This window comes from Bubalus kerabau, chromosome X (genome assembly GCF_029407905.1).
Source record: "Bubalus kerabau isolate K-KA32 ecotype Philippines breed swamp buffalo chromosome X, PCC_UOA_SB_1v2, whole genome shotgun sequence".
Lineage (NCBI taxonomy): Eukaryota > Metazoa > Chordata > Mammalia > Artiodactyla > Bovidae > Bubalus > Bubalus kerabau.
This window is the reverse complement of record NC_073647.1, coordinates 101,755,167-101,781,191: the sequence shown is the minus strand read 5'-3', so window position 1 is coordinate 101,781,191 and position 26,025 is coordinate 101,755,167. Positions and strand designations below refer to the sequence as shown.

The 26,025-nt window shown below is 37.0% G+C and overlaps 1 protein-coding gene and 1 pseudogene across 7 annotated transcripts in view; one reads left to right on the top strand and one right to left on the bottom strand.

Moving 5' to 3' along the window:
* Window positions 1-26,025, bottom strand: part of JADE3 (jade family PHD finger 3) — a 137,549-nt gene that overhangs the window by 24,249 nt on the left and 87,275 nt on the right. For all 7 annotated transcript variants that reach the window (XM_055565577.1, XM_055565578.1, XM_055565582.1 and 4 more), the window contains 3 exons: window positions 23,571-23,728; window positions 7,154-7,344; window positions 3,752-3,963 (listed from right to left, as the gene is read on the bottom strand). In XM_055565577.1, coding sequence (XP_055421552.1) covers window positions 3,752-3,963; window positions 7,154-7,344; window positions 23,571-23,728 — 561 coding nt within the window. The remainder of the gene's footprint in view (window positions 1-3,751; window positions 3,964-7,153; window positions 7,345-23,570; window positions 23,729-26,025) is intronic.
* LOC129640327 (histone-lysine N-methyltransferase SETMAR-like) lies at window positions 8,795-9,809 on the top strand (annotated as a pseudogene).

Below are 26,025 nucleotides of genomic sequence, written 5' to 3'. Positions count from 1 at the left end.
AGACTATAGCTGAGGGCCACTTGGCTCCCCAGGTGGCCTAGCATACCTTTACCAATGACTGATTCACCATTGCAGATTCAAAGTCTGTGCCTGCCCCAGAGAGTTCACCCACAGCTCAGATTCAAGTTCCAACAGTCATTATTATGTTAGCCCCAACTAGCCTAACCCCCTTTCCAAACTCTATCCATATCACCACCATACTTTGCAGCTTCCAGATCCAAATTCCTTGATCCCTATTATCCACTTTCCTTCATCTATTGTCCCTGGGCTTGCTAATATTCCCTTCAGAGTCGTCACTAGACTCTGACCACCTTCTCCATCTCCACCACAACTACTCCACCCAAGTCCTTATTCATATCATGCCTGGACTGATTTATTTCTAAATTATCTTCTTTTTCCTTCATACCTTCAATCCTTCTATTTGGGTGCTATAGTCTTCATACCAATGCACAGCAATAAAGCCTCTAAAATCTCCTTCTGCTCCCACCCCCAACCCCATCTAAAACCAGGGGTTGGCAAACTACTTAAGGCCCATTTCATAAGGGGTACTTGGTCAATATCATGTATTCTTCTCTAACTGTTATGTTTTATCTCCTCAGTGATACTGTAAGGTCATTGGGGTAGGTTCTTTATCATCAATTTATCTGGACGGCTCTCTATGCTGAGCTTGAGTAGGTGGTTTGGTAGAACAAATACATTTCACTCAAGAACTGAAGCTGGATTCTAACTAGGCTGCTCTCACAAAAGCAGGACATCATTTTATAAGGTCCCTAACCTTCAAAGCTTTTTCCTTTTCTGAAATTCAGAAAGTCTGCAAAGAAATGAAAGCAAGCTTCCTCCCTAAAATAGAGCCTCTTTCAGACCAGCAGAAGAAAAACCAGTAGCTGGTTCTAGGAATACCCTTTATTACATGGCCATTTTATTGGGTAGAAAATCGTTTACTGAGCTCTTATGTAGACTTATTCCTAGTCATAAGATCACAGAAGCTTGTAATTTACTGTAGTGGCTCTCAACTTTTCCTAGACTATAAAATTATGAAGGCTGGACTCTTTATTTTAAAAAAAACTGCCCACATGCACGAACATATGTTTCACATATAACTTCAGGGGGTTAATAAATTTAGTGCCAAACATTATATATATGATAGGTATAAAAACTACGAGCATGTACCTTCAGGTAAATTAATTTAGGCCTCAGTTTGAGTGTTCAATATTTGGGCTAAGAAGCAGAAAATGGAACACATTAAGGGACTTGGAATGGTCCCAATTTTCACACTTTTTAACGAAAAAAATTTAAGTTCTTTTTAAAATCCAAAATCTACTGATGTAAAATAAAACTCTCTTCTATAGCACTGACCATAAGTGTATTGTAGTCACAAAGAAACAAATATTTGATATAATATGGTGGCAGTAAAGAAGAAAAATTATGTTTAATAAAAACAATTGGTCAACATGTCCCCAATTCTGTTAAGTAAACCAAATCTTCCAAATCATTTAAAGTCACTTTTCAGTCAACAGAGGGAGCTCTAACCTAAGTATCTCTTTAGAATTCAAGTGAACATACTCACTTAGGAAGAATTCTCTTACATGAAACTTTGTGTGGCACCAACATTCAGCTTTAATACATACCAGCTTATATTCTGCAAGGCCTGGTTATGTGTTAGTCATTTCTTTCTACGTGAGGAAAGGGACCATTTATAGTCATTACTGGGTATGTTTTCAAAGTAAAATACCTTTAAGGAGAATTATTATGCTACATTTTGTTACCCAAAGAACCTGGAAATAATTCATTAATATTTTGTCCTGACTGTGAAGGAAAAATACAGAAAACATATACACATGATCTTGGTACTATTACCTTCAAATCTACTAAAGATTCACAATCATTTATCTGAAAACTCTAGGGTAAGAAACATCAGGAAATTTAGAACTGTGCATATCTCAGGAAAGTAATACAGTATATACATGGCATATTATATTGCATATTATATAACCCCATAATGGGATCAGGGCAGTACCATATAATCAAATACAATACATTAATAGTTCTCTAACAAAATATGAGTATTTTCACAAAATGGACTAAAGACTACAAAAAGTCTCACACTGGGTAAGTCCTGCATCTTCCCTCAAATCATTTAGTGTCAAACTTATATAAAAAACAAACAAAACTTATAGTTTTCACAGCTTTAAAATTCTGGAAATGCAGAGAAGGGGCTGTGGACCTGTGCTGTCAGATATTTATATATTTAAGTTCATACTTAAGTGATAAAGATTTTTTCTGTCACTAAAGGTGGGACATAAATGCTAATACCTGGTAGAGTGAAGATAAATTTTCAAAATTCACTCCAAAAGGATGCAAGTAAAAGGAAGAAAGAGACCCAACTGATTACAGAATAATTCTGAATACCTTTTAATACAAAGGGTTAGGTTAGGTGGCCCAGAGAATTAAAGTCTTAAATCCTGGTTTCTCTCTCCTGTATTATTTAAATCATTTTAGTAGTTTTGTAGCCAGAATGACATTTCTGAATTACAAATCATATCCTTCAGGGTTGACAGGACAAAATCGAAGTTCCTTAGTTTATCAGGGAAGGCCTTTCACATGTTCCATGTATCCCTCTCTAGTCTCACTCTCCATGCCTTCCCTACTTGACCCCATCACTCTCCACAGTTCTGAACTGCTCAGAGTTGCCTCTGACATACTTTGCCTACTCTTACTACCCCACCTGAACATGTTCTCCTCTCTGTCTGAACACATGCTGCTGTTTTTTTCTGGCATTTCCCTTTAGCTGTTAAGGTTCAGCTTGGGTGCCACCTCCTGGAAGTTATCCCCAACCTCTATCCCTCCCATGCACTTCTACAGCAGCATGGACCTCTATCTACAAAAATCCTTGGTATACTATGCTCAATGGGCAGTTTCCTCGTAGAGCCTACACCAGACTGATTTCCCTGGGGGCAAAGACCTTGTCTGCCTCTTCATCATTGTGTCTTCAGCATGCAGCAGAGTTCTGGTACGTGGATGGTGTTGCATACCTATTTGCTAGATAAATTAACGAAATGAATGAAACACACATGTTCAAAAGGGTGAAAAATTACTTAGGGTAAGGGACTTCAAGAAAGGACTTGAACTAGATCTTGAAAGATATGTGAAGTTTTGTTAACCAGAAGTGGGAGAAGGCTGTAAGAGGTTGGGTAAAGTCACTTCATCTCTCTTGGTGTTATTTGTAAAATTAGGGTGTGGGTCAGTTTTTTACAATCCTAAAATTCTACTGTTTAAAAGTAGAGTGGACCAAGTTTTCTGGGAGTGGTATATTTGGGAGATGGAGGAGAGCTTTGGGTGCCAGGATGAGAAGTCCGCACTTCCAGATACAGGAAGTGTAAACTCACGAAGGTTACTGACCATGGGTGTAACCTGACGATATAAAAGGGACTCCAAAGCACAGGAGAGACTCCCAGGCAGGTAGCAAGGAGACTCCCCAGGGGACTGTAAAAGTATTGAACAAGGCAATCTCAATGGCCTGGGCATGATGACACAATAAAGACCTGGGTTTAGCCCCCTGGATTAAAGTTAATAAGTCAACTTGGGGATCATAAGAAGTATTATTTCTAAAGGAATTACTGGAGAACAGCCAGGCCAAGTTGGTATTTTCACCCTTAAATGCAAGTTGCTACCCAGATATGGGTGCTGGAGATCATCACTGAGCTTCAGAAAGGGTGACCGTGGGGAGGTGGCGGTCTCCACTCTCACTAACCTGATGCACACAGATGTTACACTTATCACAGAACACCATATCATTCCCTTCTTCACTGTCTGGAGACCGGCACACATCACAGATCACATCTTCATCATACTCTATGCCTAGCCCTTCCTCTGTCTCAATAGCATGGTTCATATTTTCATGGCAATGGCGTTCCAGGACTTCTACTGTCTTTTCCATAAGATTCTCATCAACTGGCCCATAACCTGCACAGAAATACAAACAATCAATCAACCCATCAGTCAGCTGTCATTCCCAAATCACCTACTGTGAGCCCGGTGCAAGCAAGGGTGTGGGGATTCTAAAGGATAAAATCATCTCTGATTTTAAAACCAGATTTTAAAGAATCTTTTACTAGAGCTGTTCTAAAATTAGTGTTTGAGACATGAAAGGAGAAATACATTTCACCATATTCCTTGTAAGTTACATATACTGACCCTTTCAATTTTCTGTCCAGATCCTAGCCAGTCTCCTCCTAAATTTGTTTTCTTTCTTTTTTATTTTTGGCTGCACCACTTGACTTGCAGGATCTCAGTTCCCCAACCAGGGACTGAACCTGGGCAATGGCAGTAAAAGCCTGGAATCCTAACCACTAGACCAGCAGGGAACCCCCCTGAATCTGTTTTCTCTTAATCCCACTGAGGGAGGACTTTCACTGAACTTTGTAATTTTGAACACTTTAATTTATAGTATAATAATTAGAATCATGTAACTATTTGGATATAAATAACAATTAATTCTCAGCAAACTAGTTCCAATGAGCCCATTTAATGGAAATTTTCATACAAAAATGTATTAAGTCATAAAAGAAAATTCTAGGTACTGTATATGTGACTACACATATGAAATACTTGTTTTTCAAATCTGATTTTTAGAAAATTCAATAATATTTTCTAATGACAAACTATAATATAAAATAAACTTATTAGGATTCACAAATCTAATTGGAAATTCTGAAATTACCTTTTTTTGCCTCTTGATTCCTTTTCCTTCTATACTTTTAATTTTTCTCAGTCTTCTATACATAATAACCCAACTCAAAGATTCATATGGTGGCTATTGATAACAACTAACATTTTTCTTTTTAGGGGGACTGATGATTTTGTGAGAGCGCACATGAATTTACCCTAACAGCTTATAAACTCAGGAATAATTCTCAAAATGATCCAAAACAAATTTACCCAAATATTTCACTTAATTTGTAATATAAGACCCTAAGGAACTTTAGAATTTCACATAAACTACTTTTTCAATGCTGTAGCTACTTATGAAACCAAAAACTACTCAGGAAGTATGTTTAATTTTTCCAGCCAAGACAAATTACACACTTTTCCCCATGAAGTGAAGGACTATAGTATCTGGTTAAAAAAACACTTGGATTCAAATTCCCACTTGACCTCATATTGGTTACATAAGCTTTGCAGTCCATGGGGTTGCAAAGAGTTGGACACAACTGAGAGACTGAACTGAACTGAAGCTTTGACAAGTTATTTGCCCTCTTTAGGACTTAGCTTCCTTATCTATATAAATAAGGATAATAATACCAAACTCTTGATTTCTTATGAGGCAGAGATGAGATCATGTTCATACATTGCTTAGTATAGTGCAATGTATAGTATAGTATGTATAGTATAGTATGCAGTAAGCTCTCAATTTTTAGAATTCCTTAATCTGAATAAAAACATGCTGAAGTTAATATTATTTTAAAAACTATTTTAAGTTCTTAAAACCTTACTACAATATCTCTCTAAAGGAAGGCTTGAGATAAAGTTATCCTCTTTTAAAAAATCATTCAAGCCTAAATGCAATGTGGTATCATGGATGGGATCCTGGAACAGAAAAAGGTCATTCGTGGAAAAACTGGTGAAAACCCAATGAAGCCTAGAATTTAGGTAATATAGCACTGTACCTGCGCTGGTTTCTTAGCTCTGACAAATGTATCATAGTAAAGTGAGATGCTAACATGAGGGGAAACAAACTGCATGAGGGGTATGTATACTGTATTAAATCTGCAGCTTTTCTTCAGACTTAAAACTGTTTCAAAAATCTTTTTTAAAAAACTCATCCTAAGAGAATTAATGTGAGATACCAAAGGGACTTTGTTATAAGGCAGTGTCATGTTGAAGGCAGCACTGTAATGTCTTCAGTGTATATGAATGCTATATGGTTCATAAATACATTTGCACATTGAGCCATCGATCCATTTGATTATACCCTCATACTCTCATTTTCCCTTTCTGTCAGTTTTTTATTCCCTTTTCTTTGGGGTTCCCACCCTAAATTTTTTTGACTCCTCTCTTTCCTCTTAGAAGGTAGAATAAGAGAAGACGCTAAACAAAAAGTTTTATAAAGCAAGAAGTAAATATCGGTTACTGGCAGAATAAATATCACTATCATGCCAAATTGAACTTAATATAATTTTAATTTTTTATTCACATGCATTCAGATACCAACCTCAAAAGAAAGAAAAAAGAGGGAAGAAAAGGAAAACCACTGATCCCTGTACTAACAATGAACAAATGTGATTCAAACAAAAGCAAATGTATCCTTTACTGTATCTCATACAGAGAGTTAAGAACCACCCAGTTTCACAGGACCGCTTGGACCTAAACACTGTTTAGATGGAAGACAGGTCAAAAAGAACTGTGTGTAAGTATAAGGTGAACTTCCTTTCAGCCCAGAATTTCCAAACATTGCTGGTATGGTACTGTATGGCATATGTTTACTTTAAAATTACTACTATGTTTACTTCCAATTTTTTTGTTTGCTTGTTTTTGCTTCATTTTATTCTATATTTTGAGAGTTGCACGACAACTTTAGAACTCACTGGAGGTAGCTAAGAACTGCTTTGGGGATGTTTTGCCTTAGGCCTGCCATTCTTCTTCCAGGCAGCAAAATTCTAAGTCCTTCATTAAGGCATCCTTGGTCATATCAACCTGTCAGTTGCAGTGGTGCTGCCTAATGTTAAAGTTGGAGCTTCTTGACATTAGGTGGCAATGTTAGAGGTGCCACTACGCTTGGCCCTGCTCACTGATCATAGTACTTTCCAGGGCTGAGTGAAGAACCAGTCTCAGAATCCTTCTCAACCCGAAGTCCAGCCAGGACCATTCTCATACTCAGAAATGGGAAACGGCCTCATGAAACCTACATGCCATCTCTGATCTGTGATATTTACCATAAACAAGGAAAGAAAAGGTCAGATTTAAATACCACTGCTCTACCTCAATATATTTATGCACTTCAGGAAATGCCTTATTAAGATTCAAGAGGAAAATAAATGAAGAGCCCAGAAAAGAAAGGAAGCCACAGAATGAAAGCAAATTAAATGGTCCTGACAACTTAAAAAAAATAACAAATTCAGACAAGGAACAAGTTACATGTGAGGAAACAACTTACCCATTGCTGTGAGGTCTTCATTGAGTTCCTGGAGCCAGAAGATGTCCATGTCGTCTAGGTCATAGCGGCACACAGATGCCGCCAGCTCCATGATGTTGATGTAGCCAGGCTCTGTGGTCTCTGGGTTGGAGCACTGGATATATTTCCGGGGCCGGACAAACAGGACCTCTTTTTTCTTGTCGGCCATAACCCTAGCAAAGCAAAAAAAGACACTGATAACAATCAACGAATGACAGATGCCATGCACTGACTGGATGGCTCGACAGCACTCAGGCCATGCAGTGGAGCTAAATGTTATCCTTCCCCACCCTGGGGAAATCCCCTGCTCTGCCAACTGAAAGGCATGATAAGACTCCTTTTTAGAAGGCAAATGGTTCTGCAAATCCAGTTTTGTCATTTGCTGTGAATATTCTGACTTTTAATGAAATGCTTCATTTACCCCATGGCTCCTAAGTCCCTACTACCACTCATTCTAATAAAATGTTGTTGCATTGCGTGTTCTTGGTGCAATGGCCACCACATTTATTTAGAAGGAAAATAGCAGAAGGAGTGATACTTGTACAAAGGCACAGCCAGATTCCACACCAAAGGTAAGTTTTAGCTAAACTCATGTTTTCTATCATAGAGGCCATACTGGATGGTAGTAAAGAGTAGAGGCTATAGACTCACACCATCTGTTTTTCACTTCCACTCATTCACGTGGTGATCTTGGGCAATTACTTAATTTCTATAAAGTCTAGTTTTCTTAGCTAAAATATAAGGATGATAATCATAAATTATAATAGTATCAAACTCATAGGGTTATTATGATGATTATATGAAATAAAATACATAAAGTGCTTATGACAGTGTACAGTAAAAGCTGGATGATTAATAATGCCATTGTTATTTTTATATCTCTTATTTTCACTATTTATACAGATGAGTTAAAGCCAAGAAGCTATAGATTTATACAAACTTAAGGCATTTATCAACCATAAATGTAAGTCTGGGCCAGGATAAGGCAATGGGATGAAGGATTCCCATTCTTCCAACATATTATCTAGCAGGCCTGAGTCAACCCGTATTTCCCCTAACCTCTCCTGATACTTAAGATCCTAAGGCAAGGAAACCAAATAAGGGAAGAAACAGAAATTCTCACACCAATGACTGGCTCCATAATCAATGTTTTAGATGCTACATGAAGTATCAGAACACATAACCAAGAGGGGATCTGAATAATTATTCCCTGGAAACTTTAAAGAACAGGGTAAGCCATCTAAAAAATAAAGAAATAGATATACAAAGAACAGGGTAAGCCATCTAAAAAAGAGAGAAAGAAATATATATACATATATAAAATAGTGAAAACTGTTTCTCCGGAAGGCTTCTGGAGCCAGTTTCCTTACTTTAGAGTTACTATGTATGTAGAATGATTCATAAACATTAATGTATTCATATGAATACACATAACTGTATTAGGTTGGTACAAAGGTAACTGTGCTTTTGCACTGTTGAATTTTGCTGTTTGATATTAGAATACATCCTTAAATAAACATGGCTATGTTACACATCATTTTAATGTACATTTTTGCTTTATGTTTTTTGCTAATGCCTTATTACTTGCTGTTTATTTTATATTTATTTTGAACTATAGAAATTATGTTAGACAAAAAGTAAATTCGAACAATTTTTTTATTCAAGTTCAAAATGAGTTGTAAAGCAGGGGAGACAACTCACAACATCAACAATGCATTTGGCTCAGGAACTGCTAACAAACATACAGTGCAGTGGTGGTTCAAGAAGTTTTGCAAAGGAGACAAGACCCTTGAAAATGAGGAGCATAGTGGCTGGCCATCAGAAGTAACAACAACCAATTCAGAGCATCATTGAAATTGGTCCTCTTACAACTATATGAGAAGTTGCTGCAGAACTCAGTATCAACCATTCTATGGTTGTTTGACACTTGAAGCAAATTGGAAAGGTGAAAAAACTCATTAAGTGGGTGCCTCATGAGCTGAGTGAAAATAAAAAAAAAATTGTCATTTTGAAGTGTCTTCTTCTCTTATTCTACACAACAACAAACCATTTCTCGATCAGATTGTGATGTGTGATGAAAAGTGGGTTTTATATGACAACCAGCGATGACCAGCTCAGTGGTTGGACTGAGAAGAAGTGCCAAAGCACTTCCCAAAGCCAAACTTGCACCAAGAAAAGGTCATGGTCACTGTTTGGTGGTCTGCTGCTGGTCTGATTGACGACAGCTTTCTGAATTCCAGCAAAACTATTACATCTGAAAAATATGCTTAGCAAGTTGATGAGATCACCAAAAATTGCAACACCTGAAGCTGGTACTGATCAAAAGAAAGGGCCCAATTCTTCTCCACGACAATGCCTGCACATCACATCACCAATGCTTCAAAAGTTGAACAAATTGGGCTATCAAGTTTTGCCTCATCTGCCATATTCTCCTGACCTCTAGCCAACTGACTACCACTTCTTCAAGCATCTTGACAACTTTTCTCAGGGAAAACACTTCCACAACCAGCAGAAGGCAGAAAATACTTTCTAGGAGTTCACTGAATCCTGAAGCATGGAGTTTTGCACTACAGGAATAAACAAACCTATTTCTCGTTAGCAAAAATGTGTTGACTGTAATGGTTCCTGTTTTGATTAATAAAGATGTGTTTGAGCCTAGTTATAATGATTTAAAATTCATGGTCTGAAAATGCAATTACTTTTGTACCAACCTAATATACAGAGGCACAGTCCACTCTGTAAATATAGAGTGAATATTTCCTAAGCTTTCTTCTAGAAACTTATGACTCCAAATAATGCATGTTGAATAAAATAACTACATGCAATCACATATTTTAATTTTTAAAAAACCATATGGAGCTTAAGCCAAAGGCAATAAAATATTTGAGGAAAAAGTAGAACTCTAAAATAATTAATGGAAGCTAAAAATTTGGGAAATGCTATCTGAGGCCTGCTTCCCACTGAAATGAACCCAACTGAAAAGGCCAAGACATGTGTATGAATTCTTCACAGTCCATGAGATTAAATATGCTGTGCTTTTTGGTGCATGCTTTATGAGGTAATTATAGAATATTTTTTTCAAGATTCATCTTTTTCTAATAGGAATAATATTTTGCTTATCTATTCATCTTAATTGCCTCAAATTCCCTGTGGAAAAAGGTAGACCTATAGATGTTCTTGACTTAAACTAATACATTTATTATGCTTCTGGAAGAAAATAAAAAGGAATATCTTTATGACCTTGGGACAGACAAAGATATTTTAAGTAAGACACAAAGTCATTAACCATAAAGGAAGAGATTGGAAATACTGTTGTCAACAGTGTATAATAAACTTTTACAAATCAAATAGAAAATGACAGATAAATCAATTAAAAACTGGGCAAAAAATTTGAATAGACACTTCAAAAATAAGGCTATCCAGATGGCAAAAATCTCAAAAGGTTCTCAACTTCATCAGTTAATACAGAAATGCAGATTGAAATCATAATCATCATTACCTGCCAGAATGGCTAAACTTGAAAAGATTGACTAAAAATTGAAGATTCTAAGCGCTTGTAAGGAAATGGAGCAAACAGACCACTGCTGCCGGGAGTGTGAACTGGTACAATCATTTTGGCAAACTATCTGGCAGCAGATATTATGGCTGAACATATGCATACCCTATGACCTAGCAAACCCACTCCTAGGAATATACTTTAAAAAGTACACATACATATATATACTAAAAGATGAACAAAAATGTCCATATTAGCATTTTTCATAATAGCTGAAAACTGAGAGCAACCCAAATATCTATCAAAAGCAGAATGGATAAATAAAGTGTGGTATATTCACACAATGGAATATTACACAGAAGTGAAACTTAATGAAATGCTACATGCAACAGCATGGATGAATCTCACAACCATAATGATGAACAAAACAATCCAGTCTCAGGATGAAGGTTAAAAACTGGCAAAACTGTCACCTATGGTGAATGAAGTCAGTGGGAAGGAGAAGGAGGGCTTCTTGGGTGTTGATAATGCTTTATTTCTTGATCTGGGTGGAGGTTAAACAAGTGTATCATGAAAACTGAGTTATACAGTTATGCATTAGTTATCTTTCTGTGTGTATATTTCAATGCAAAATTTATAACATGATGATATTATCTCATTCATCTTTTCATATGTCTGAATCTAACAACTAAGACTATGACAATAAAAAAAAATTATAGGCTGAAACAGTAATGCCAAAGGATACCCACAAGGAGAAATTCTTATGATAGAGGGAAGGTCTATAACAATAAGTGAAAAAATACTGCTTTGGGTTTTGTAAAATGCAGCTTTAAGATCTTCAAGTACACATTATATTGCTATAGCTGGTGGAAATACCAGGATCATTCCTTGGTGATTTTCTTCTCTGGCCACTATACACTAGGTAGAGGGACATTCTCTCAATGGTCATCAGATCACTGAACAAAATAGCAAAAGCACAAAAGTCTAGAGGTATGAGCAATTTTGTTAGGGTGATGTAGTAAGTGCAGTTATAAATTTGGATGCCTGAATGTAAATGAATGTGTAATAACTTCCTGGATGACCAATTTTGGTCAAAGGACCCACAACCACACCTGCTTAGCCTCACAGAAAGAAGGCCTCTCCACCTGCTCCTCAGGGTAGGTCAGCTAACCTCTGGCCCATGTGAACACTGCTGTGACACTAAAGAGGCATTAAAAGGAAGCTGGAAGCACTCTAAGCTGACCTATAGCCTCTTCCAGTGTTTTATGCGCACTGAGTCCTCAGTGAGTCCTTCAGTTGATCTAAATATTTAACAGGGAGAGACTATTATCAAAGAGACTTCATTTCCTGATGAGTGGATCAGAATCATTTGTGAATAGCACAAAAATTGCACAAATACCATAACATCATGGACTTCTAAAAGGCTTGAGTAAATGTCTTAAAAGCTAACTAAATAGAAGCCCCTTTTAATAATATCCCTAGGAATAGTTTCCCAAGATGTCCCTTGTTAATCTTGCCACTCTTGCTTCTCTGCAAGACTCCATGTCTCATCTATGAAACAAAGGACAATTATAACGTCTATGACAGAAGGTATTTAAAAAATTCCACATGCTGTTCTACAATGTGACTCTGCCCCTCCCCCAAGTGGTGAAGTCTATTTCCCCTCATCTTGAATCAGGGAGGGCAATATGACTATTTCCACGGATGGAATACAGCAGAAGTGATGCTATGAGAATTGCAAGGCTGGGTCATAAAAGGGAAAACAGCTTTCAGCCTGTTTGCTGGAACACATGTATATGGACCCCTGTACCTAAGGCCTGTGAAGGGTCTTCCTACACTGAGGTTGTCATGCTATGAGGAAACCAAATCAAACAGAGAGGCCACGTGCAATATTTACATTATCCCAGCCCAGGGAGCAGACATGTTAGTGAAAAAACCTTTAGATGATTCCAGCCCCCAACCACTGAGTCACCCCAAACTTCAAGTCTTCCTCACTGAGGCCCTAGACATCATAGAGCAAAGACTAACCATCCCAACTGTGCCCTGTCTGAATTTCTGACCCACAGAACCTATAAGTATAAAAACATGGTTGCCTGACAATAAGTTGGGGAGCAACAGTAACTGAAAAAACAATTTATACAGCAATAGTAACTGGAAAAACCACCAAGAGACTGCTTTAAACTTTAAATAAGATAGATGTGTACATAAAAGTACTCTTTATTGATTCTCGTAACTGAAAGCAAAATGGTAGACTGCTGCTGCCTAAAACGGAAAGGAAAAAGAGCTGAAGAGTGGGGCAAGGAGAGTACAGGGAGGTGACAGAAGTATGATGGTGAAATACAGCAGTGGAGTAAGAGGCAGGCTTGTGGTCCCATATATCACTAGGGGCCATTCTTCCTTTGACTTATATATATGAAATCTGATATATCTTGAAAGTAGAACCAAGGGGATCTCCTTTGATATTGAATATGGGGTATGAGGCAAGATGATTCTATGAATTTTGGTCTGAAAGACTGAACAGGAAGAATGAATCTGCTATCAGTTAAATGTATAAAATTACAGGTGGAACTAGTCTGGGAAGAACATCAGTAATTCAGTTTGGGACATTTTAAGTCTGAGATGTCTATTGGACATCCAAGTGGAAATGCTGCATTGGTGTTTACCTATTTGAGTCTAGAGTTTAGTGAAGAAAGTACTGCAGTCTGTAACCTAATCAAACATTTACATTCCAAGGGGAAATAGGGGCCTCTCTGGATATCTAATCATCCTCTCTTTCAATATCACTAATGACTCAGAAGTATATTTGTTAAGTGAAAGAAGCAAGCTACAGAATATTCCCATTTATTTGTACATACGTATGTACATGTTGTCAGAGAAGGCAATGGCAACCCACTCCAGTACTCTTGCCTGGAAAATCCCATGGATGGAGGAGCCTGGTAGGCTGCAGTCCATGGGGTTGCGAAGAGTGGGACACAACTAAGCGACTTCACTTTCACTTTCATGCATTGGAGAAGGAAATGGCAACCCACTCCAGTGTTCTTGCCTGGAGAATCCCAGGGATGGCGGAGCCTGGTGGGCTGCCATCTCTGGGGTCGCACAGAGTTGGACACGACTGAAGCGACTTAGCAGCAGCATGTACATGTTGTATAAGCACACACGTACAGTTAATATTTGTGTTCTGATGTTTTTGTTTCTACAGTAAGTCAATTAATAATTAATCTAAGGCTTCCCAGGTGGTTCTAGTGGTGAAGAATCTGCCTGCCAATGAAGGAGCCACAAGAGATGAGGGTTCCACCCCTGGGTCGGGAAGATCCCCTGGAGGAGGAAATGGCATCCTACTCCAGTATTCTTGCCTGGAATATTCCAAGGGCAGAGGAGCCTGGCTGCTACAGTCCATGGGGCCACAAATAGTCAGACATGACCGAGCGAGTGAGCACGGGCACACAAGCACACACATACAACATTAACCATTTATGTGCAATATAACTTATAATGCATGCTTCCTTTTAAACAAACATAAAGCATTGTTTTCCTTCCATTGGACCCTTACTGTGAAAGAAACTACTTTAAATAAACAAATGAAAACAAAACAAAAACTATCTGAAGCTTATCACTGATGAGCATCAAAATCATCCAGTCTACCTAAAAAACATGTAATGGTGTTACAATCATTTTTATTTGTTGAACTTAACTTCAAAAAATTCCTGTGGTAATGAACAGGCTTATCTAAACAGCTGAAACTTGCAGTGCAAGATGGCTCTGTTTCATAATTCTCTGTACCCCTCACCTCAATCACCACATATACATACTACACTATCCTAAAGGACAAGAGAATTGCAGAAATGACAATAGAACAGAGAGGAAAACCTTACCTGAAAGCCAGAACAATTCTAAACGGATTTGCTCCACCTAATCTGCTGTATCTTTTTCCATCCCTTTTCAGTTACTACAGCAATGAATAAGAGTAATTCTAGGACCCAAGAAACATGTCAATTCATATACATCCAAAATTTCTTCTGTAAGTCTATTAGAAAACACAATTCTGAAGTATTTTGACAATCTTGTGACTTAGATAATAAATAAAAAGCATGTTTAGTTTTATTAGTATTTAAGTTTCTCTAGCTGATTGACTTAATCTGGCTGTAGGCAATAAGACAAGTAACTCAAATACAAACATTACAAACATTACTATTGTGATGGATTGAAGATAGTCACAAATCCTTTGATAGTCCTGTCAAGAGGTAGGGTCAATTTCCCTCCTCTTCAGTCTGAGACTGCTCTAATGAAATATGGTAGAAGTAGTACTGTGCCATTTTCTGAGTCCAGGCCTTGAGAATGGCACCTTCTACTTCTTATCTCTAAGAATACTCACTCTTGGAGCCCAGAGCTGCCATGTAAGAAGTCAGGCTATCCTGATCATGTGGACAGGTCCTAATACTAAGTGGGAATCTGGGCAGTACACATCATAGCATCAACTACAGGGTTACAGTGGTGAGTAAAATCAGTAAGGCTCCTGTGCTCATGTAGCTTTGAGTTTGTAATGCCACTACCAAAGTGTAAGAGAGAAATGCTAATATGTTCACCAAACTCTAGATGTTTTCCATCTAGGCACATAGCAAGACTGCATTCCCCAGTACCCTTTGCAGTTAGGTGGGCCATATGAATGAGTTTTGGCTAATGGCATATGTGCAGATCACCTACTTCAAAGTCTAGATCCCCTCCAAATCTACCTGCATCACCCTCCATGCTGTCTTGTCTTTTCCCGCAAACTGGGTTTAGAAGTTTGGGGGTGGAAGAGTGGGAAAAGACCTAGCAGATAGAGGAGCCACTCCAAAAAAGAGCCTGAGTCTCTGAATGACTATGAGTGGCAGAGATGATTCACATCCCAAACCCACACTGGATGGAGACATGTGCAAAAAATAAAACCTTCATTGTGTTAAGATACTGAGATTCTTGGGGAGATGTTTGTTATAGCATTTGGCCTATCATGACTAATACATACATAATGGTAAAAAGTTATTTCCCAGTATTTTCATGTTTGTTTCCACTTAACTATTGCATTACATTAGATTCATTCTTAAATTTCTCTAACAGATTTATATTTTGGGATATTCTCTCTAGAGATATCCATCAGTAGAAAATAACCAACCAACAAGGTTTAAATTTTACTAAAACTAATATGGAGGAGTCAACTCAAAATAATATATTAAAAGATTTTTATTTTTACATTCTGATACTTTTTCTATGGTATGGTGAACTGCTGAAACATTCTTTATTAAAAACATTTAGCACAAAATCAAGGAATGTCCTCATGCTTTTACACACACATTAATTTTTTAAGTTTGGGAGGCAGGAAGAATTTTTACAATTAAATAACTATTAGTGAACATTTCTATTTTTTAAAAATGTAACAATATTAATTTAATGTAATAATGTTTGGTCAAAACTAAAATCACTATTTCAAAGATGAATCTAGCACTGATTCTCGAGGTGCAGGTTTTGAGTTTTATGTGCATAAACCACCCTGTGAATATTTCTTTGTATATGAAAGTAATATATAATCATTGAAAACATTAGTTTTAAATTTAAAAGCAATCATAGAAAGGGTTTGTTATGAAACATTTACATTTGTTTAGATTTGGCTAAAGTTGTGTCAGAAGAAAATACTTCTATTTATTTTGAGAATAAAGCTACATCTTTTAATTTCAAAAACTAAGTATTCTCTCAATAGTGCAAATAACCACACTGTTACCAGGCACCTCCTTAACTGCTAGGAAATTTGTAATCTATGAAAAAAACAACAAAAACATACAAAAAGAAACACTAACATAAAAAGTTATAAAATTAACCAATAAAAAGGAACATATCTGATATTGTCCTATATAGTGGGGAAAAGTAGCATCTTTGGACAGAGTGAAAGGTACAGTAGAGAAATTAGCATCGCAGTTCAAAATAGGAATAACTAAAAAAATCAGTTTGGTAGATTTGTGAAAGGGGATTTAAAAAAATGGAACTGGGATTTCTTGGTTATTCAAGAACCATGCTTTCTTTCTTAGCAGCCTGGTGGAACCAAGGTGGTTGAGGTTGGGATATAGTGTCCATTTTCAAAAAGGAAGCTGCTCAACAAGTGGTGTCGGGACACTTGGATATGCACATGCCAAAGGATGAAGTCAGACCTTTAACACCTCACACCATACACAAAAATCAACTGAAATGGATCAAAGACCCAAATATAAGAGTTAAAACTACAGAATTCTGAGAAGAATTCTAGGTATAAAGCTTCATCTTGGTTTAGGTAATGATTTCTTAGATATGACACCAAAAGGACAAGCAACCAAAAGAAAAAAATAGATACACTGAACTTCATCAAAATTAAAAACTTCTGTGCCTCAAAGGACACCACCAATGAAGTGAAAAGACAACCCAGAGAATGGGAGAAATTATTCACAAATCATGTATCTGGTAAAAAAAAAACCCTGTATCTAGACTATGTAAAGAACTTTTACAATGTAACAATAAAAAGACAAATAACACATTTTTCTAATGGGCAAATGATGTGAATAATTTCCCCAAAGAAGAGATATACATAGGAGGTATGCCTGGATGCATCAAGTAAAAATGGAACATTCTACAACTGCTGGTCAGGGGGACATCATCACCCTTTTCACTAAAAGGCTAGATTTTCAGCAGCCAAAGGCAGCCATTCCAAAGTGAATATGACAGAACATAAAGAGATGAACTGACATGTTTCACTTTACAGTTTGAACAGTAATGTTTCACAGGAAAGGAAAAAAAAAAAACATTGTATTTGCTAACCACATAAAAGCTTTTTCTCTTTGTAATAAAATACAAAAGCTCTCTTCCAAGAACATACAACTGGCTGATAAGCACATAAAGAAAAGATGTTAGGACTTCTCTAGTGGTCCAGTGGTTAGGAATCTACCTTCTAATGCAGGGGATGTGGGTTCAATCCCTGGTCTGGGAACTAAGATCCCACATGCCCAGGGGTAACTACTGAGCCTGTACCACAGAACTAGAGAGACCAGGTGCCACAACTAAGACCCAACATAGCCAAAAAATACACAAATAAATAAATAATAAAAAAGAATAGATGCTCAACATCATTAGCCAACAAGCAAATGCAAAATCACAATGAGATGTACTTCATACCCACTAGGATAGCTATAATTAAAAAAATAGAAGTGTTGGTTAGGATGTGGAGAAAATGGAATCCTCATAAAATGCTGGTAGGAATGTATGGTTGACCCTTGAACAAGACAGGGGTAAGGGGTACTGACACCTCATACAGTCAAAAATTCACATATAATTTACAGTTGGCCCTCCATATCTGTGTGGATCTGGATCTGTGGATTCAAACAACTGCAGGCTGCGTATTACTAGAGTGTTTACTATTGAAAAAATCCACATATAAGTGGACCTGCACAGTTCAAGCTCACGTTGTTCAAGGGTCAACTATAATATCTTTTGGTTGTTTACTAATTTTCTTTCCTAAAACCCACCCACTTTCCCTCTTTGCTTCCTTCATCCTATTCTCTTTACAATGATAAATATATACTGAAAACCTACTATTAGGCAGTAAGGGTTCTGCTCTTAAGTAGCTTATAGTCACATTTGTTGTCTTTCTTCCTTTTCTCTTCTAATCTCATACTGCTGTGCTGTCATGTGCCCACTACCACATTTTCTTCCCATTTACACACTCTTGTATTTGTGATGATTGCATATATTTATAGTTATATATATGGATGATATTTTTATTAACATTATTGAGGTATAAATGACATATCAAGCTACATATATTTAAAATGTACAAATTAACAAGTTCTGACAGACATATAAATTTGTGCAACAAGAACTACAACCAAGATAATAAATATAACCATCACCTCTAAAAGTTCTCTTATATCCTCTTGCTCCACTGGCCACTTTCAAAAAACCCAATGATCTGCTGTCACCAAAGCAGGTAGTCCTCACTTTGCACAGTGGTACTGTACTATAAAAATGACTGTGCAAACTGAAACTGTGAAAAGCAATCTTAATAATCACTGGGGAAATTATGATTTTTCAGTGACCTTTAAAATTTTTGTCAAAACATTTTACTCTCTTATTGTTGGCTATACTATATAGGGAAATAAAAATATTGAAACCAATATGTATTTGATACCCTATCATTTGAAACACTGAGAATTTAAACTCTTTTATCTCTTTGTAAAACTTATCAAGAGTACAGTGCTTAATTCTTAATTTATAAAACTTATGAAATAGAATAAGCAACTCTTCTATGTCCTGGAAAGTTGTCATACTACTCTATGAACTTGGATTAGTTTCCAACATTTTGTCCTTTGTGCTTTTACTGCTGTAAAATTTTTTGAGAGTTCCTTTAATGTGAAGTTTTATTCTGGCATCATTTTATCTGGAACATCTTCATTCTTTTCATCACAATCACTTTCTTCATGTCTGTATGTCTGCCTTCATTAAGCTCCTCTAGCTGCATATCTAGCAGCAGCAGCTGCATATCCAGAGCCTCTCAAACTGCAACAGTGCATCCACATTCCCATGTTCAACTATTCAATAACTACATTGAATTTGATTCAAATTTCTCTTTCAGTATTATCAGTTTTTATTTCTTTAAATGTTTGGTAGAATTTCTCAGTGAAACCTCTGGGCCTGGAGGTATTTTTTATGGAGAGTTTTTAACTACAAATTCAATTTCATTAATAGTTATGAGGCTATTCAACTGATTATTTCACATTGAGTAAGTTGTGGTAATTTGTTTAGATAACCCCCAGGAAGGCAGGAAAAACAAAAGAGAAAAATAAAAGACAGAGAACACTCATATACACACACAATAAAATAAAATGGCAGACTTAAGCCCTAACATATCATTAATTACATTAAATGTAAATGGTCTAAACACATTAAGTCAGAGGTTGGCAGAATGGATTAAAAAACATGATTCAAATATATGCTATCAAAAACACTTAAGATAGAAGCATATAAATAAGTCAAAAGTAAAATAAAGGAGAAAGATATAAATACAAACATTACTCAAAAGAAAGCAAGAGTGACAACATTAGTATCAGATTAAGTAGCTTTCATAGCAGAGAAAATTACCAGAGATGGGGAGGAATATTACATAATAAAGAAAGGATAAATTCACCAATAAAATATAGCAATCATAAATATATGTGCACCAAACAACAGTGATACAAAATATTTGAAACAAAAACTGATTGGGATGAAAGGAGAAAAAATAACTTCCCGATTATGGCTGGAGACTTCAACCTCTGTGATAGAACAGACAGAAAATCATCCAGGAGATAGACGAACTCAACACTATCAACTAAGAGGATTGAACTGACATTTATAGAATACTCCACCCAATAGTAGCAGCACAGGCATTATTTTCAAACACCCATGGAACATATACCATGATAGACCATATCCTAGGCTATAAAATAAAACTCAACAAATTTAAACAAATTGGTATTATACAGAGTGTTCTCTAATACAATGGAATCAAAACTAGAAATCAGTAATAGAAAGATAAGAAAATATTCAAATAAAGTTAAAACCACACTTTTAAATAAAAGAAGTCTCAAGGGGAAAAAAGTGAAGAAAAGAAGTCTCAAAGGAAAAAATACACTAAAATGAATGAAAATGAAAATATAACACATCAAAATTTTTGTGACATAGCTAAAGAGGGAAATTTATAACATTAAATGCTCATATTGGAAAGAGGAAATGTCTCAAATCAATAAGCTATGCTCCCAATCCAAGAAACTAGAAGAACAAAATAAATCCACAGCAAGTAAAATAATTGAAGTAGTAGAGGTAAGAGCAGAAATAAATTAAAAACAGAAAAGATAATGAAACCAAACTCCAAATTCAGATTTACATCCTACAATTTATCACGTCAAGGGTCTGCTATAATACCTGGCTGCAGTGAAGCGTTTACCACTGGTTTATTGTGATTATCTTGGCCACTCCTGAAAGAAGAATGTTATTTATGTATGGCTGCAGCACCAAACAGACAGTGTGGCATATGAATGACAATGCAGCTTCCTGTGATGCTGTGGAACATGTGGGATACAGAACATTGCCTAAGATTCTGAGCCATACTGCCCCTCATTTTGCATGAGCAGCTATATAGCTTTGCAGTAGAAAAATCTAAAGAATCTACAGCACGTGTTGTAGTTTGGAGAAAGACAGAAGCACAAAGAAGCTATACCATGGAGAGTACTTTGTGTGGCTGTGATCAGAGAACATATAAGGGTTTACAGATTGGTACTCGAGAATTGGAAGAGATGGGAGCAAAATTTTGTGTTGGCCTATCATGTTTGAAAAGACTGATATCCCCATTCAAATATAATCTGCCTTCCCGTCTGCTTGACTTTGAAAATGACTTGATTGAATGGAGCTGCAAAGTAACTAGCCCCACCCCCCACTTATGTTATGGATGAAGATGAACCTCGATTCCTTGAAGAAATAGATTACAGTACAGATAGTAATGATGAGTTAGATATTGAATTGACTGAAAACGCAAGAGACTATGAACCTTCTGCCTAAGAAGAAGTACTTTCTGACTCTGAATCAAGAACCCTTTGATTTAGAGGGTTGAGCCCTTTGTCATCTCTTGTTAATTGCAAAGAAGAAACGAAATATCTTGGTTTTATTACACAGCAAGTTTGAGATAAATGAGTTTATAGAGAGCTGACTCAGATAAACAGAAAGCAACTTGGGCCTGTTTGGTTTCATGAGACAATGAATATGTTTATTAATTCATGATAAAAAGATGGCTTTGTGAAATGGTCAATAAAAATGACCAACCTGTAGCAAGTAAAAAAGGAGATAAAAATGGCCAATATCAGGTATGAAAGAGGGGGGATATACAACTGTTTCTTTTGCTTTAAGTGTGTTCATAATTGCTCACTGAAGCATTTTTATGATGGCTCCTTTTAAATCTTTGTTAGACAATTCTACTATCTCTGTCATGTTGGTACTGGCAGCTACTGATTATCTTTGATCAAGCTGAGATCTTTTTAGTTCTTGATATGAGTGATTTTTTTTCCACTGGAACCTGGGTATTATGCTACAAGACTCTGGATCTTCTTTAAACCTTTTATTTTTACTGGCTTCCTCTGACACTGCTCTGGCTGGAGATCTGGTTGGGGAGGATATCGCCTCATCACTGTTATGTGATTGTAGAAGTCCTGGTTCACCATCTGGCCTATGTCAACATTCAGGGGCAGGAATTCTTTGTTACTACTGGGGGAGACTGAGAGTTCTGGCTTCTCACCAGGCCTCCACTGATACCTCCCTTGCTGGGATTGGTAAGATAACCTTACTACTGCTCCCTATATGGTCTTCACTGATACCATGTGGCAGGGGGAGGTGTCCTCATCACCTCTAAGGAGTGGTTAAAGTCTCCTACAGATGGGAAAGAGAGGGATACATGATTATTACTGGTTTAAGGTGGTAGTCTAGGCTCCTCGCTATTACTGCAACGGTATATAAAAATACTGACAGTAAAGACATGAAAATGTCTGACTCTTATGTTCATTCATGATACTCTTGTGATTTCTAGAGGATGGTGGCAATGATGATGAGCTAGTGAGGGTACGTATGTGTGTTGGGCAAGACTGAAGTTTTTCTTAACAGAGAACAGACAGTCTCTCTGTGGGTGGGACAGCCTGGGCTTGCGTTTTTAGAAGTGATTTGACAAGCATTTCTGGAACATGACTAAGACCTAAGAACCTGCTGCTGCTGCTAAGTTGCTTCAGTCATGTCTGACCCTGTGTGACCCCATAGACGGCAGCCCACCAGGCTCCTCTGCCCCTGGGATTCTCCAGGCAAGAATACTGGAGTGGGTTGCCATTTCCTTCTCCAAGAACCTGATGCTGGGGCCAAAAATTCAAGAATGTGGTCTCTGATGAACATTGGTATACCTGTGGCGGATTCATTTTGATATTTGGCAAAACTAATACAGTTATGTAAAGTTTAAAAATAAAATACAATTAAAAAAAAAAAAGAATGTGGTCTCTGATCTTTAACAACCTAATATGTACTAGAAATAGATAGCTGTACAATGAGATGTACAATTTCTCATAGTAACCAGGAGGTCCCACCAGCCCCTTTATCTGATGTTATGCCTTCCTTTTCCTTCCTTCCCTCACTCATTCATTTAAATTTATACCAAGCATTTTATTTCATGCTGGCCTTCATGCAAAACACTGGCAAAGACCAGTAGGAAAAAATGGCTTCCAAAACTAGTCATTACTCTTGAAGAGCTAAACTTACTATGTCCTCTTGGCAAAAAATACTCTCCTACTTAAACTTCTTCTCAAGTCTTTGCAAAGGAAGGCTGTGTGCTTATGGTCAACCCAATTATTCCAGTTATCCCCTTTCATTTGGGTTTATGCATTTTAAAAACTCTGTATGTTTTGGCCCTCTGTTTACAGATGCTATGACTATGAGGCCCCTATTAAAATGAAGCAACTTCTCATGGAGTTATATATTAATAGGGGTATTATGGGGTTATGTAATTAGTGCTCTGTTTCTCTTCAAAGGCTAATAAATGCTACTGATTGTTGAGTCAGATTGGGAAATCTTGGTCTCCAAAACCTTATCATAATTTCAGATTGGACTTCAAACAGTTTTATCCTGCGAATAGGTACATATTATAGCCCTAAATAAAGAGTCTGACTGACAACTGACCTATCTTAGTCTGGTATAATCTGCCATTGGTCTGAATGAATTGCTGAACATGTATGTGACTTAGCATTATAAATGTATAGTTAGCCACTCAAAGTCTCCCCTCAAGCAGCTCACAGACAACCGTAAGAGCATCCATCCCCTAAATCAAAGATACAATCATGAAAATACCTGACGGAAGGCTGTGGAAGAGTGTCTGGATTGGCTGGTACTTGGACTCCCTTTTCCCATTCTTCCTTCCATGTATCCGTGAAGAGGTAATAGTTGTCAGGGTTAATATGGTGCGAGTCTGGAATCTTCATGGCACTGATAAGGTCCTTCCGGAATACCTGGTAAGACATTGCACACACCTTGAGAAGACCATCACTATGGAATTAATACCATTTAATGTTCTTTTAAAAAGACCATCCCCACCCACTCTGCACTCCAACAAGTGAGACATCTCTAACTTCCTAAATGGTCCCATCAACTTCTATTTGGAAAGGGTGTGAAGAATTGACAGGAAAGTCAGCTTGTTCTGGATTTAATAAAGAGTAAAGGGGTTCTTCCTAAATTTTCTTGGGTTCCTTGAATTTAAATCAACAGTACAGGTTACTCTTAAAAAGTCTATGTAAAACAAAAATCCTTAACTCTCTCAAATTAATCAACAAGTATCCTATGATAACTTATGATCATTTAGCTATCACCTTATTTTAAAATTATTTACATAGACATAATTTTAGTATTACAGAGAAGTTACTAAAATAATACAGAGATCCCATATATCCTTCTTATATTTCCCTCTAATGTTAACATCTTGTATAACCAGATTATAATTACCTAAACCAGGAAATTAACATTCATCTACAACTAATTTTCCCCCAATGTCTTTTTGTTCCAGAATTCAATCCAGAATCACACTTTGCAGTAGTTGTCATGTCTCCTTTGTATCCTTCAATTTGTGATAGTTTCTCCTTTTCTTTCCAGACCTTGACACTTCTGAACAGTACCGCTCACATACTTTATATAATGTCCATACCATTTGGGTTTGTCTGGTATTTTCTCATGATTAGATTGAGGTTATTCATTTTTGAGCAAAAATGCCACAGAAAGGATGCTATGACTCTCTTATCCCATTATATAAGGAATGTATGATGCCAATGTCATCTTAGTGGTAATGTTAAACTCGATCAGTTGGTTAAGATAGTGTGTCTTGCCAATTTTCTCAGCTGTCAGGTTACTATATTTTCCTTTCTACTTAATAAATATCTTAGAGGAGGTACTCTGAGATTATAAAAAACACCCTGTTTCTCCTCAAACTGTCATGAACTAATTTTAGCATTGACAGATATATTTCTTCCCCGCAAAAGTTATTACTTTTGTTATGGTATTCTAATGGTGATTTGTTATCTTCCTCAGTTCTACCAGCCCTACATTTATGAATTGGAATTCCTCTGTAAAAAAAAAAAAAAGGCCTGCCCCTTCTCCCTAATTTATTTTTTTGTTCATTCATTCAATTATTTATTTATATCATTAGCGCCTTATATGGTGGTTTGTTGTTTTAGTTGCTAAGTCGTGTCCGACTCTTGTGACCCCATGGACTGTAGCCTGCCAGGCTTATCTGTCCGTGGGAGTCTCCAGGCAAGATGGAGTGGGTTGCCATGCCCTGTTTCAGGGGATCTTCCCAATCCAGGGATCGAACCCAGGTCTCCTGCATTGCAGGCAGATTCTTTTACCGACTGAGCTATGAGGGAAGCCTCCAGAACCTCATGGATCTATTTTATTCTTTGGGTTATAATTCAGTATTACTGTTAATTAACAACTTGATGCTCAAGTTGTTCTACCTTTGGTCACTGGGAGCTCTTTCAGGTTGGCTTGCACCTATGCACTTCTGACACATCCCACTCTTTTTTTGAGTACTTTTTAAACTTCCTACATTACAACATGCCCTAGGCATCTTCCACTTGATTATAAAAGCTATTGATTTTATATGTTAACGTCATATCCTGCCACCTTGCTGAATTCTTTTTTTTTCTGGTGATTTTTAAAATTTGATTTATCCAATAAATGGAGAACATTCTGTGAATTTAACACTATTGGGTTGCTTTCTCTGACCTCTCAAGTTCAAGACATTAAAAAAAAATTATTTATTTTAATTGGAGGCTAATTACTTTACAATATTGTAGTGGATTTTGCCATACATTGACATGAATCAGCCACGGGTGTACATGTGTCCCCCAGGCTGAACCCCCTTCCCACCTCCCTCCCCATCCCATCCCTCAGTGCACCGGCTTTGAGTGCCCTGTTTCATGCATCGAACTTGGACTGGTCATCTATTTCACATATGGTAATATACATGTTTCAATGTTATCCTCTCAAATCATCCCACCCTTGCCTTCTCCCACAGAGTCCAAAAGTCTGTTCTTTATATCTGTGTCTCTTTTGCTGTTTCGCATATAGGGTCATCATTACCATGAAAGTTGAAGTATAGAGTATGATACAATAAAGCAATTAATTCTCAGTTGGTGTAGTCTGTTTAAACTGACATTTCACAAAGTACAGGACTGAACGATCATATAATCAGTTCAGTTCAGTTGCTCAGTCGTGTCCAACTCTTTGTGACCCCATGGACCGCAGTGCGCAAGGC